Source organism: Capra hircus, chromosome 22, assembly GCF_001704415.2.
Source record: "Capra hircus breed San Clemente chromosome 22, ASM170441v1, whole genome shotgun sequence".
Taxonomy (NCBI): domain Eukaryota; kingdom Metazoa; phylum Chordata; class Mammalia; order Artiodactyla; family Bovidae; genus Capra; species Capra hircus.
The window spans coordinates 6,042,463-6,057,479 of NC_030829.1; the positions used below are offsets into that span (position 1 = coordinate 6,042,463).

The 15,017-nt window shown below is 37.7% G+C and overlaps 1 protein-coding gene across 1 annotated transcript in view; it reads left to right on the top strand.

Annotated features, from left to right (window-relative positions):
* The window catches only part of STT3B (STT3B, catalytic subunit of the oligosaccharyltransferase complex), a 100,694-nt gene extending 86,500 nt beyond the window's left edge, over window positions 1-14,194 (top strand). The window contains exons 10-16 of the mRNA XM_018038213.1: window positions 819-1,030; window positions 2,440-2,627; window positions 3,258-3,429; window positions 4,304-4,477; window positions 6,984-7,097; window positions 9,153-9,365; window positions 12,544-14,194. Coding sequence (XP_017893702.1) covers window positions 819-1,030; window positions 2,440-2,627; window positions 3,258-3,429; window positions 4,304-4,477; window positions 6,984-7,097; window positions 9,153-9,365; window positions 12,544-12,624 — 1,154 coding nt within the window. The 3' untranslated portion in view covers window positions 12,625-14,194. The remainder of the gene's footprint in view (window positions 1-818; window positions 1,031-2,439; window positions 2,628-3,257; window positions 3,430-4,303; window positions 4,478-6,983; window positions 7,098-9,152; window positions 9,366-12,543) is intronic.

Consider the following 15,017-nt stretch of genomic DNA (forward strand, 5'->3'; position numbering starts at 1 on the left):
GATTACCTGTTTCATGGGAGAGTGTAGTGGTTATTGACTAGGAAGAGGCATGAGGGCTTCTCCTGAGGAGGGATACAGATGTTTTGTGTATGGGTGGCAATTACATAGGTGTGTGCATATAAAAATTCACTGAGATAAACAATATTGTATAGTAAATTTATTTTTTAGTCAGGAAAAAATATGAATTCGTTTCAAGTGAGATGGGCACTCAGATGACTCAGTAACTTTGTAAAGTTACAGCCTCTAGCTAGAAATGAATAGAGCCTTTCCCCGTGGTGAGCACATTATCTGGAACGGTTTGACTGTTGGAAAGTACTTCCAGATTTTTAAAGTTTCTTGGCAATAGCTTCATAAGTTCCTCCTTTGGTTAATAAATTATTTTCTTCTCATCCTGTTCTTACTTTAAAGCAGGCTTTATGCCAAATATTGGCATGAGCTTTTCATAGACTCTGTTTGATTCTATAAACTTACTGTGCCTAATAATATAATTCACCAAACACATTTTTCTGTTATGGATTTTTCTAATATGTGACGCTGTTGACAAATAACAAATTGTCTCATTCCCCATAATAGCTATAATTAATTTGAATCTTGATACATTTCTCTCAGCTATTGATATGCAGTGTTTATTTGGTCAATACTAGTTATAATCTCTAAATATGACTTTGAAATTGGTTCAGATTATCAGTTTAAAAACAGCCCTTTTATGAGATGTTTGTCAGTGTTTCGATTGTCCTTTGAAGTAGTTTTGAATAATCAGTGGGTCTTCCTGGGACCCTTTCTTTCCTGAAGTATTACAAGAGAACTTGTCTTTGCAGTTGCACTGTACGCCATCAGTGCCGTCTACTTTGCGGGCGTGATGGTGCGGCTGATGTTGACCTTGACTCCAGTCGTCTGCATGCTGTCTGCAATTGCCTTCTCAAATGTTTTTGAGCACTATTTGGGGGATGACATGAAAAGGGAAAACCCGCCTGTGGAGGACAGCAGTGATGAGGATGACAAGAGAAACCCAGGAAATTTGTATGATAAGGTGGGAAATCTAAAGTAAGGCTTTTAAAAGTTTTACGTGTTTTGTTTTTCCACCATAGTAAGAACCATACATGTTAAGTGTGGTTAAACAAGAATCTAGATGGACTGACATTTCTACTTTGTCTTTTTACTCCAAATAAGAAAATAGAATGTCACCAGAGTATATAATCACCTTTTGGGTCAGGTTTTTAAACTAAAACCCTATTTTGAGAGCAAAAAGCTGATGTTCTTACTAAATTACATAAAATTTAACACTCTAATTCTTTCTGAAACCATGTGCACAAGGGTTTATCCTTGAAGTCCATATTCAGTGTAAACTTTTTAAATATCTGGTAGACTGAATAGTAAATGAAGGATATTGTGTATGCTCAGTTTTGTCTGACACTTTGTGACCCCATTGACTGTAGCCCGCCAAGGTCCTCTGTCCATGGGATTTTTCAGGCAAGAATACTGGAGTAGGTCGCCATTTCCTCCTCCAGGGGATCTTCCCACGTCTCCTGCATTGGCAGGTGGATTCTTTACCCACTGCACCACCTAGGAAACCCCATATGAAGGGTATTAAATGCCTTAAAAAAAAAAAAATCTCCAGTTCATTAGTACTAGGTGCTGGGCCCATATAATGTAATTCACTTTTAAGATCTCAGGAAACAGAGCAGAATTAGATTTGGTGGAAGTGTGGAAAGACCTGAACAACAAACTTTACTATATTAACTAGGTGTTTAAGTAGCAGTTTAAAATTTTTCTTTCCTTATTATGATAGGTCCAATATCATTCATACAGATTAGTGCTATTAAAGCACATGCCTGCTGTTGTGGTTATTTTTGTTTTGTGGTTTCTTAATAATTAACCTGCAGTTTAGACCCTATGACTCTGTCCTGTTCTATCCTGGTTTTTGATGAGGTTTATTGTTTTGTTTTCAAAAATACAATCTTGATTTTAACAAGCCTATTGATTTAGGGTTTGGAAATTGGAAAACTCATTCTGATAACTTTTTTTTTTTCCTGTACTAAAGTCCTACAAAGTCCTGGATTATAGCTGAACTTTGCTTTTTTCAGGATGAGGAATTCAATTTTTTTATAAGGAAAGGTTGCCAGGATGAGACCATTTGGTTCTCCCCTTTGTATTTATGTAAACATAAGGTCAATTGAGTTCCGAAGCAACTTCTTACTGGAGATATTTTGCTCTGCAACCAGTTCCTGGATTGGGTTTAGTTCCAGGAAGTCTTCTCGTTGACAATCTACCTTGATAATTTTTTAGAAAACATTGTATGACCCACACAAGAATTCCTAGTGGATTCTCCTCTTGAAAGAATTAAATTGATAGATGACATTCTCCCAACTTCTCCATGTAATGTCTGAATGAAAGCAAGTCAGATGATGAATTTGTCTCATCAGTTTTCTGTATTTTCAGGCAGGCAAAGTGAGGAAGCATGTAACTGAGCAGGAAAAAACGGAAGAGGGATTAGGCCCTAATATAAAAAGCATTGTCACCATGTTGATGCTGATGCTGTTGATGATGTTTGCAGTCCACTGCACCTGGGTCACAAGCAATGCTTACTCCAGCCCAAGCGTGGTCCTAGCTTCCTACAATCATGATGGGTAAGAAGTTGGCTTGACTACGAAAGGATTCCACACCTGCTCTTTTCTCTTGTCTCAAAAGATAGAATTGAGAGGTCTATCTGAATATCTTTGCATGTATAACATACACATTAGTCTTTCTCAAAGTGTCGTGCTTGGACACAGCATCATCATTACCAGGAAACCCATTAGACATGTACATTCTTGACCCCACCTAAGCATGTAGAGTTAGAAACCTGGGGGTGAGACTCAGAAATCTGTTTTAAGGAGTGCCCCAGGGATTCTGATGTAGCTGAAATTTAACAACAGGTGGTTTCTGTACTGCCCCTACATTCCCACCCCAGCTTCTGCTTCACGTGGGTGTTCTTCCGACTTGTGCAATATCAGGCTCCATTTCAGAACTACTAAATCAGAATTTGCTTTTTAACATGATAGCCTGGTGGTTTGTATGCCTATGAAAGTAGAAGAAGCACTAGTCTAGCTCTTCTTCTTTTTTTTTTTTTTTTTTTTTCCTTTTTCCCTACCCTGGAGGCTTTTTAACTACCATCCTTAAAATATGAAATTATTTAGTGGCCTGGCACCCCAAGATTTTAAGAAACCATCTTCACATTTATAAGGTCTTATTTAAATGAATATTGTGATTCTTTTCAGAACCAGGAATATTTTAGATGATTTCAGAGAAGCTTACTTTTGGCTAAGGCAGAATACAGATGAGCATGCCCGAGTGATGTCCTGGTGGGATTATGGCTATCAGATTGCTGGGATGGCTAACAGAACCACTCTGGTGGATAACAACACCTGGAATAACAGCCACATAGCACTGGTAAGAGCTTGACCAACAAAAGACCAAAAGTTACAACCCTTTATTCACTACTTAGACATCAGACTTCACTTGTGATTAAGTAGGAAAACTGTGGGGGAAAGTACTTTTTGTTTGCTGAATTTTCAACATAGTTCTCTGTATATTTGTTCAGTAAAGTGATTCAAGGTATGCTTCCTTATTTGGTTATTTAAGACTAGAATTTGTTTACATATTATTCAGAATCAGAGACTGTATGCTGCAGAATGAGGCAAAATCTGAAACTTAACTGTATTTGTCTTATATTTTCCTTTTCATAAGTTAAAATTATTTGCAGATGTGTAAGGCAAGTGCACTGTGTTTTATGAACATGCACATTATGTTCTCTAGCTATTAAATAACTAATCTACGTTAATTAAAGTAATCACCTCTGTGTTCTCTAAAGATTTTAAATAGATAGCTAAGTGTTAGCCAAATGACTTTTGTTTGTATTAGTGTTGTGGCTAATCATTAGATGTTTGGTAGACTGAAGAAAAGGATATAATTGTTCTAGCTAGATGGATGGTCATCCCCAGCCTGGGATTTTGAGAAATTCTACTTCTTTTAAGCTGTTTGCTTTCATATTAAAATGTTAATTTAATGCGACCAAATTATTAGGAAAATATAAGAGCACATATCCTGATTTTGACATTTATGCTGTAGTTGGTTATAGTAAGGGAGGTGCTTATAAATCTCATGAATTTGTTGAATTCATAGATTGTTTCTATAAAAGAAATTCCATGTAAATCAAACTTTTGAGATGCATTCTATTTTAAGGTAAAAATGTGCATTCATGTTTGTTTGTAGTGTTATTTGGGGACTAAGAGCACATATTCTCACTTTTTTTTTTATTCTTTAGGTGGGAAAAGCTATGTCTTCAAATGAAACAGCAGCCTATAAAATCATGAGGAGTCTGGACGTAGATTATGTTTTGATTATTTTTGGAGGGGTTATTGGCTATTCTGGTGACGACATCAACAAGTTTCTCTGGATGGTTAGGATAGCTGAAGGGGAACATCCAAAAGATATTCGGGTAAGAATTTAGGTCGTTCTTGGTGTGTGAAGGACCGTTCCCAGAGTGCAGGTAACCCTCTTCCCTTTCTGACTGCATTGTATTTGTTATCATCCTGTCTCCAGAGCAGTCCCTCACTCTACTGTTTACTAAAGACAGCATAAGCATTTTCCCAGGTTTAAAACTTTTGAAATCCGGTACTCCCATTCTCCTCTAGGAAACAATTTCTTTTCAAGATTCTTGCTTTTACTCCTACAGCCTACCCTTTCCTTTCATTTTTGTTGCTTCCACTCTGGTATTGACCCCAGTGCTCATAAACCTGAAATAGGACAGTAGCCTTCAAATTGCTGCCTTTGCCTTAGTCTGTTTCCTCTCCCAATCTAACATGACATTGATCATGTTACTTTACAGCTTTTTTTTGTTTAAGCCTCCATTAGTTTAAGGAAAGGAGCCTTGGAAAAAAATGACAGATAGGAGTTGCAACCAAACCCTGCTGCTGTCAGCTTGGTGCTGTGGGCAAGTTGTTTTTCAGCCAGTCAGCATTATATGGTTCGAGCAGTAGGTCTTGTTCTAGGTTCTAGTATTAATGGTGGTGATTAGGGCCATTTCAGTTGATAACTAATAGAGATGCCAGGAATAATTCACTTGTAGTGCTGTTATGAGATTTTCTGGTAATGTAGATAGATGAACCCTCAGCCTCATGACTGGTTTAGAATAATCAGAATGATGATTGAAATAGGAAAACATTGGTACAAAATCAAAACCGCTCAGCTCAGAATGCAACCCCTTAATACTTCCCTTTGCTGGCTCCTTGTCCTTCTAGCAGCGTTTCCCACTCTGTCACTCTCCCCTAGCCCATGAAACTTGCTTTGTGTTTTCTTTCCTTGGCTCATCTGACATTCATGTTATAATCTTCTCTTCTTGGGGTACCTTCCCTACAACAGTTCTGTCCCCTTGGCAGAGGTCCTTCTGCGGTACATCCATGTCTCTACTCATCAGGTCATGTCCAGCCTGTTTTGTAGGTAAACTCTGTTGTATCCTCCCACTCAGCTATGAGCTCAGAGAGGATGGGCACCCAGCAGTGAGGTTACATGATGAAGGCATAAAAGAGGAGAGTAGGATTCACTGCTGATCCAGAATAAAAGGACCTTTTGGGAAAACATGGGAATGTGTTTTGTGTGACAGGGGTAAAGTTGAGTAAAACCCCAGATTTCCTATTTAAACATAAATGCTTTACTACCTGACATTATCCCTTAACTACCATTAATAAATAGTATTTCCTTGTATTTACATTGGTCTTAATCTTCCAAGTTTGTGAGTGTTTTCACTTGTGGATTTGCTTTTAGCAATGTTAAAATTGTGACATGATAGATTGAGGTATGTTTTGAACATTTGTGTAGAGAAAAATCCTAATTTTCTGTGCTTTGTGAGGAGGTAATTTACACATTCACATGGTTCAAAAAATGAAACATACAGGGACATACAGTAAAAGTTTACCCCCCCCCAAAAAAAAAGTCCATGGTAATCTCTTGTTATTTTCTTATTCTAATTGAAGCAGATAACTAGTAGAAAAATATACACATTGTTCTTGCCTTTTTTTTTTAACTTCACAATATTCTATGGAGATCTTCACATATTAAAATACGGGAATCCTTCTTCATTTCTGTTTTTTTACATCTGTATAGTAAGGCCTGGCGTGCTGTGATTCATGGGGTCGCAAAGAGTTGGACACGACTGAGCAACTGAACTGAACTGAGTGTGTTCCATTGCATGTGTGCACTATGATTTATTTAACCTGTCCCCGTTAATGGATATTAAGGTTTTTCTAGTTTTTAAATCTGAAACAGTGGTGCAATAAGTAACTCTCATCATTTTGCCCACATTTTAGTATCTCTGTAGGGTAAATTCCTAGAAAAGAAATTTCTGTCAGTAGTATCAGATTGGCCCTCTCAGAGGTTAATTTATAAATTTGATGAGCTCACAATAAAAATTGCTGTAAGAGTTTTCTAAATGTTCCTCTCCCAACTAAAAAAATTGTTTTGACGGTCATGTGGAAAAATAAAACAAATTTAGGAAAACTCTGGAAAGGAATAATGAATGGCTGGGGAAGGGGACACAGTTGGAGAGAGTCAGCATACCTAGTATTAATTCATGGTGGTAGTACCATTTTTTAAAATAATTATTGAGGTTTTATTATAACATGGTTTAAAATCTGGTAAAATTAATTACTCTCCATCATCCAGCAAACTATTGTTCTCTTTATGTTTTCTTGGATACTTTTTTTCTTTTAATAAATAATTTCTGGACTGAGTGTTAAACACCCATGATAGTATTGTGGGTTTTTAAGAGATCACATTAAATTTATAAGTTTGTTTTCTGATACTGGTTTTTTTTGAGATTTAACTAAATATGGCTTTATGATGATAACCTCAAAAGCTAGCTCTTATGGGGAAATGAAAAGGGAAACCTCTAATTGTGAATATGTCATATTAAACTGACACAGAAACTTTTGGATTCTTTCCTATAGGAAAGTGACTATTTCACCTCACAAGGAGAATTCCGCGTAGACAAAGCAGGATCCCCTACTTTGTTGAATTGCCTTATGTATAAAATGTCATACTACAGATTTGGAGAAATGCAGGTTAGTTATAATCCTTGTTTTTTTCTGTAATCTTTATTTTATAAGCTTCATTCTAGATTTTTTCTGTAATGTTTATTCACAGGAATATTTTAACAATAGTCTTGTTTGACTCTAAAAAGCAGGATAATATTTTGGTTGTGCTCTAAAGAAAAATGTGCTCATCTAAAATTTTTTCTACTCTATTAAATTTACTTTCTGAAACTTCTGTGGGAAAAATGAGGAAATATTTTTTAGAGCAGAGGTTTCTTTCCAAAAGGTTAATTAATAGAGGCTTAAATCCAACCCTTGCCTGCCATCCTGGTTTTTTTTTGACTTCATGTTTTTGGAAAACATTGCTCTCCCAGGGAGAGGTCTTCCAGTTGGGAAGCAGTGTGATCTACTGCCTGGTGAGGGAAAGCCAGAAATTAAAGGGTTGGATTATTTAGTCACTTCACTATCCCTGTTCTCCATTACCTCAGATAGCTGGGACTCTCTAGGTCAGCGTTTCCCAGAAAATTAGAATGATGTGCCATGAAAGATTTAGTCAATGAAAGGAATGAATGGGCAGGGAAGCACTGTGGCAGAAGGAACAAACGGCAACTGCCACACACCTGGGGTCCAGATCGGGCTCTATCATGTCGTGTAATCCTTGGATGAGTCACATTCTCCCTGGGCTTGGTTTTTTCCTTATCTGTATATAATGGGGCTCCCGGTGGCCTCTGCTGTTCTTCCTAACCTTATATTGCATGACTGTCATACCAAGTTACACCTTCGTGCTAAGGTTATATTGAAAACTTTGTGGTTGCATGCTGCTTTCTGGTTGATACTAGAAGGCAGAAGGAAAATTGCTTGTTTAATTTTGTACAAATACCATGGATCAAGATGTTTCTGCATTACTCATTTGGAATTACTCTGCAAGTAGCTTTAAAAAATAATAATTTTACTACTAGGTTTAAGTTTTTGTTTGTGTTTTGATTTCTTTTGAAGGCAAACTGCCTGGTCTCTAAACTCATGCTATGCTAAGAGAGAAGCACTAAGGGCACAATAATTAGCTGCCCCAGAAAATGGGTGGAAGATTAGTTTCTCTGTTGACTAGTAATAGTATTAAAGGACCTTTGTTGTTCCTGTCTAACCAAGAGCTCTAAGCCGTGCATCCAGCATGCGTTCATTTTGATGCTTTCCCTCCTCAAGAATGTGTTCAAGATGTGAAGTACACCTTTCCTGTTATAAGATGCGTAATAACAGGTTATTCCCTCATGGGACAAGATTTGTTTTCTGGTCTTATTTTTAAATTGGATTCACTTAGTTTCTGTGTGACAGCATAAACCTACTCTGAGAATTTGTTAAAATCCTCTCCCTTTCCTCCATTTTTTACTCTTCTCATCCCTGGTTAATCTTCCCTTGGTTTGGTTTAATGTCCTTTTTAGTTGCCACTTTCAGGATGGTTAGCATCAGGCTTGCTTGTGCTCTGATTTCACAAGTAGCGCTGGTGAGATAGAGCCACACTGAATAAGGTAAAGTCATCGTGCACCTTACCGCCTAGTGGAGGATACAGATAATTTTGAAAATAAAAATTTTAGCAACAAACACTATAGAGTAAAAGAATAAAAGAATCAGTGGAGGAGACTTCTCAGTCATCAATCTAAAGAAAAGATTTCCCTGAAGTGGTGGTATTTGGGCTGAGACCAGAGAATTGAAAAGAGCCAGTCATGCAGAATTGCCAGATGAAGAACTTTGAGGCTGACAAAGTAATCTGGTAGTGCAAGGTCCAGGCAGGGAGGCCCTTCTGTGTGTTTGCTCTGAAAACCTGTAAGAAGGGTTTCATGGATTTCATTTTACTATTTTGGGTTTTTTGTGCCTGCAGGCTGCTTGTCCATTCTAATTCTTACATTGAGTTTCTCTCTTGCTGATTTCTTCCTGTCTGGTGAGCAGCATATGAGGACTGTTAACAGTATATCCCTCTGATTCTGTTTCCCTAGTTTAAAAGGAGAGAGTTGTACTCTGGTGATAACACTCCCTTCTAATACTGAATGTTTCCAGTATGTTTAACATCCAGTACTCATGTCACTTTTGCAGCTGGATTTCCGTACACCTCCAGGTTTTGATCGGACACGTAATGCTGAGATTGGAAACAAGGACATTAAATTCAAGCATTTGGAGGAAGCCTTCACGTCAGAGCACTGGCTTGTAAGAATATATAAAGTGAAAGCCCCTGATAACAGGGAGACACTAGACCACAAACCTCGAGTAACCAACATTTTCCCCAAACAGAAGTATTTGTCAAAGAAGGTGGGTACCAAATGAAGTCAGGTCTATAAAAGAGTAACTCAAGATCGGTCAGTTTGTCTGAAAAATTATTAAAAATTGCTAATAGGTTTTCATTTGCCAGATTTGTAAAGACCAAGGCTTAAATACAAAGTAGATATCAAGCGCCAGCCTGCTGAGGGCAGTCCTTACAAACTGAGCACTCAAGCTACCCCAGGAAGCAACTGCTTCTGGAGAGTTCTTCATGGGAAGAATGGTTATCAGTGAACTGAGCCAAGAGTTTCCGGAGACATTCTAGCTTTAATTTGTGCCATTCCCATTACAAAGACTAGTTTATAAAGTAAGATGTGTCTGTGGCCATCAGTTTCTGAACCTTTGTGAAAGTAAAAATGCCAAACACTAACAGTTGTGATTCATTCATGATCTTTTGGTCAAAGCAAATTTATATAGCATTTTCACGTTCCAGTCTCAGTACAGTTACTATATTATTCATTGAATTTAAAAAAAAGCTCAAGTTGAATTGAGTCCTGAATCCTCCAAAAATTTATCTTTAGATAATTATTAAGTATAATAGTCACGAAAAACCTTGTAGGCAGAATTATGATGATGAGACCATTGCAGTCCTTTTGTAATACTTAATAAGACATGAAGCCTTTTATTAGAGGTCATTATGGCTCACTTAAACCAAATAGGTCTGATCTTTGCTATAAAAACTATTGAAAATGAGTATTTATATGGTTTGCCCTCTGTGGGAGATGGAAAATAATGAGCAGTCAGATGAAATATGAAGATTGTATTTTAAAGTACAACCCTTAATAATACTAGTTGTTATTAGACTGATTTTAGTCTTAAGTCTTGAAAGTTGCTTGTGTTTACATTGTCCAGATCAGTTATTTTAAATCATTGAAGGGGCTTCCCTGGTGTCTTAGTCGGTAAAGGATCTGCCTCCAATGCAGGAGACCAGGGTTCAATCCCTGGGTCAGGAAGATCCCCTGGTCGCAAAGAGTCAGACATGATTGAACAACTAACACTTTTCACTTTGTATTACTTAAAATATACTTCAGATATGCTCAGAATACAAATTCAGTTTATACTATAAAAGTGCTAACTATTAACTGTATGATATGTAAATGGAAACTTTAAATGAATCCTTCCTGTGCCAGGAATAGGTTACCGTGTCTTAACTAATGTATTGAAGAGTGTCAGAGAGCTGGCACTCAACTGTGTCAGTCGTGTCAAGTGATCGGTGTCTCGTGAGCACATGGTGGGGGAAACTGGTGGGTCACATTAGTGCAGAGGCCAGAGCGCGTGCTGCTGGGCCCAAGGCAGTCAGTCCCTCCTCAGACATCTCAGCCCCGTTAAGGTCCCCTTCTTCTGAGAAACATAGCCGTTGAACTAGCGGTCCTACTGATCCTAATCTGACCTCTTTTGTCTTCCCATCATTTCTCCCAAATAGACAAGTGAATGGATAAATAAAAATCCATCTGTCTTGTATGCCCCAAACATGTATTCTAGTTGCCACCAATGTGAAGCTTGTATTTCTGATTTCCATGGCTTTATAAGTAGTTTGTACCAGCAGGAATGCTTTTTGTTCTGCTTTCCTGTCCCCGTCCCAGTTTCTGCTTTTGAGGGGGTGAGTATAGCCGCCACTGTGAGAGCTGTCCGGCCACTGCTGTGCTGGCGGGGCTAAGGCCCTGGGAATGGTAGTCCAGGACTGCCTGCTCAGCGCTCCGAGAGAGCCAGCACCCTGAGGGCCTAGTTCATGCTTGGAGAGACCTGTGGCATCTTACAGGAGCTCCTAGAAGAGGTTTCAGGTTAGAAATCTGGGGATAATGATAATAAACTCTTGGCCTGGTTTATAGTTTTACAAATTGTACCCTCTGATTTTTTTTTTTTTTTTTTTTTTTTTTACTTTTTGTCCTAATAATAAGGTAATATATGTTGTGGACAAGTTAGCAGTAGTTAATTTTTGTGATCTTAAGGATTGAATTTTGCCCCATATTTTTGTTCCTGTTGGAAAAATTTTAAATTGTTTTAATGTGAGCATCCTAATAGGTACGTACACGATAAGCATTTGCCAAAGTTTCTGAAAAATGAAAGTGTTAGTCGCTCACTTGTGTCCGACTCTTTTGCGACCCCATGGACTAAAGTTTGCCAGGCTTTCCTGTCCAGGGGATTTTCCAGACAAGACACTAGAGTAGGTTGCCATTCCCTTCTCCAGGGGATCTTCCTGAGCCAGGGATTGAACCCGGGTCTCCCACATTGCAGGCAGATTCTTTACCGTCTGAGCTACCAAAGTTTCTGAAACCACCTCCATAGTTATGTTTAAATATGAGAATTGAATCGAGGGATCAATCTCTTGAATCTTCACCCACTGCTAACCCAGTGCTTTGATGGTGCATTGAATTACTTGTTGAATTGAATTATGATAAAGTGTTGCTTTTTTTTCAGTGTCTACAAAAATGTCAGATTGTCAGACACATGTCCTATATGATTTATCTTGTGAGACTCTAAGATAGCAAACATTTTTGCAGTAATTTGTTTCTTACACCACAGACATCAGTTTGACAGTATTTTTTTAAACATGTATGAAACTCAAAGGATGTTACGGTTTTGTTTTTTTCCCCTTGGTGTTTGCGTTTTGTTTCGTTTTGAATATTTAAGTGCTGGAGAATGTGCCAGGTAACTTTATTCTCTTTTATTTTTGTGGATAGGTATAGGTCATCCTCATTTTTACAGATAAGAGAATTGGGGCTCCAAAAGTTACCAAGTGAATTAGGATTTCTGACATAGCTAATTCTTGGAGCCTAAATCAGCACCAGTAACGGTTTCTGAATCCTTAGTCTAGGCATACTGTGGCATGCTTAGAAATGTGAGTCATTATAGCTAAGCATTTCGTGGTTGAGAAGGCAGGTCGGGGTCCATTCACTTGATGACGAAGACATGTGACAGGCTTTGGAGGAGCACTGTGGTGGTCCTTTCCTCATAAAGCTGAGGACCTTGTCCCGCTCATCCTGGATCTCTACATCCTCGGTGTAGAGCAGCAGGGAGTACTCGTTGACAGTTCAGGGAGACCGGACCCAGGAAGAGCTGAGTGCTTATTGAGACAGTCTTCACCACTCTGCAGTAAACCATGTGTGTATCCGTATTTTTAATCCATAAGAAACCTGCACTAACACTAGGTATTCTGTTTTCTTTTTAGACTGCGAAAAGGAAGCGTGGCTACATTAAAAATAAGCTAGTTTTTAAGAAAGGCAAGAAAATATCTAAGAAGACTGTTTAAAAACACTGTTCTGGTTCCTAACTTGAAGCAGATGTCTTTGTGAGAACCGGTCTTTGCCTTTAGCTCATGTCGTGTTTCACAGCAGCGGAGGGTACAGAACCATCACTGGTCCAGGTTAACATACAAAACTCTGGCAACACCTGATTTAAAAAATAAAATTGGCTTATTGAGAACAGCTGTTTTCGATTTGTAATGTGAAGCAAGACAGAGCACTGCTGTACATGTCTTAACAGCAGGTTGTTTTTTTTTTATTGGTACATATTATCCTTCAAATCTGAAAATTTGGACAAATGGCACCAAAGAACCCTCTAATTTGGTCCCTGGCACATGCATACTTGTCAAGGTTTTTTATTCTTTTACAAGACCTGCATTTTATTTGAATGACCCAGATAGCAATATGTAAAATACAAATGACACAATGTGATGCAAGCTTCTTGAACCAGTAAAGCTAGTGCAGGTCTGAGCAAGAGGTATGAGGAGGACACTTCCTTGAACTGTATTTATTTTCATGTTTCTCCAGTGCAAAGAATGTTTCATCAAATGTACATTTTCTATTGCTTACTGTTTGCTCTGAGAAGAAGCTGCTGTTTTAAAGATGGACCTCTAACTCATTGATTCAAGTAGTTGTTTTTTTTTTATGTTGAAATATTATTGCTGCTGTTAGCAGTTGTTTTCACCAGGTACTTACAGAGCAGATACCATACATGGTTCATTCAAGGGCTAAATTTATATCCTTTGGCAATCATGGCAACGCACAGAATGTTGCTTGTTAGCAGGCTGGGGTTTGGCATCCTACTCCTGAGTTGAGCACTATGTTTACATAAAGATTAAGGAAGAAACCCTTAAAGTGGACAGGTATCCAGAGTTTGTTTTGTGTGACTCTTCAAAATGACAAAGGATTTGTAAAATTCTGGCTTTCTCTCATTTTTACAACAGTTTCATCCATCACAGTGACTTTTGTCCTTTGCTCCATATTTTGTTAATCCCTTAAGCATTTGATGAAACACTCTTTAATGCTATGTGCATTTTCTTACTTTTATTAAAAATGTGACCGTTGTCAAAAAATGCACTAAAATGTCAATGGAGATTGAACATGTTCACTTTCCAACTCATAGGCAACTTTATATAGACTTGAAATTTTTCTCCTGTTTAGTAAAAGTGAAAGAGAAAGGTTTTTCCTGCCACAGGATATCTTTCCTTTTTATTTTCTTTTTTTTAATATAAACAAGCATAACTTACACCACTGTTTTTGGTGGAAAAATGCAGAATAGTATGTACCTTTTATGAAGAAAAGTGTAATTTACAATATTCAGTGAGAATGTTACTGCCAATTTTCTTTTTCCAAAGTGTAGAATACTCTCTGATTTATAGAATTCATTTTTGACCCAGATGATGGTTCTTTTACAGACAAATAAAATGGTCCAACATTTTCACAAATGAAGTGTAACTGAATCTGGATTTCTGATACCTTGTCATTTGGGGGATTTTATCTTACTTTGTTGCTTTAAAATTTAATGCAGAGAAGTTGTTGACTGTAGGGAAAATAAAGTTAATTCAAATTTTGTGTTAAGTGTTGTGTTTTTACAGATCTTTTCTTTACAGGGTCTTGAGCACACGCTGTCGTCTTGTTCGCATTGACAAAGGTTTGAGAGAACCCATGTGGAGAATCAAAAACAATAAAAACAAAGGCAGTTACTATTTCACTTTTATATATCTCTAATTTCATGTTTCTGCTACATTAAGACCTCAAGTGTCATTACAATATAGCTTTTACTGATGCAGTTCATGGAACCAAAATGGGGTTCCCCAAAACTAGTTCAACTGAGACCTACTATTGTGTTATGCCTTCCCCCGCCCACCCCGCCCAGAGTGAAAATTTCATTTTGACTTTTTATGGGTGAGGGGAAGACACCTAACCAAAAAGGAGCTTATCTCCATGTAAACGAGGGCAGAACTCTTAACAAAAGCTCTTCTCTGTAAAGTTCTAGTTAAACATCACTGAAGTCTTATTTAATTTTCTCATTAAGAGCAGGAATGACCTCTAACCTCCAGTTCTGGTTCAGGGGATTATCTCAGTAAAAACTATATTGTAATGACACTTGCGGTTTTATTATAACAGAAAAGTGAAATTATCAATATATTAAATAGCTTTTGTTTTATTCAACATCTTAGAATTGAGCAAACTGAGTGGTTTGTAGTAAAAACACATTAGGCTGCAAATCCAAAGATAAAATTCATTTTGCAAACTCACATTGTTACCTACTGGAGAGTGCATTTATAGAATTTTCTCAGCCCCCAGGCCATGACCAAAAGGCCAGAGGACTGAAGAGTATAAAAGCATTCTGTAGAGTGTTAGTGTTTCTATACTCGGGGGTCAGAGGATTATGAAATCT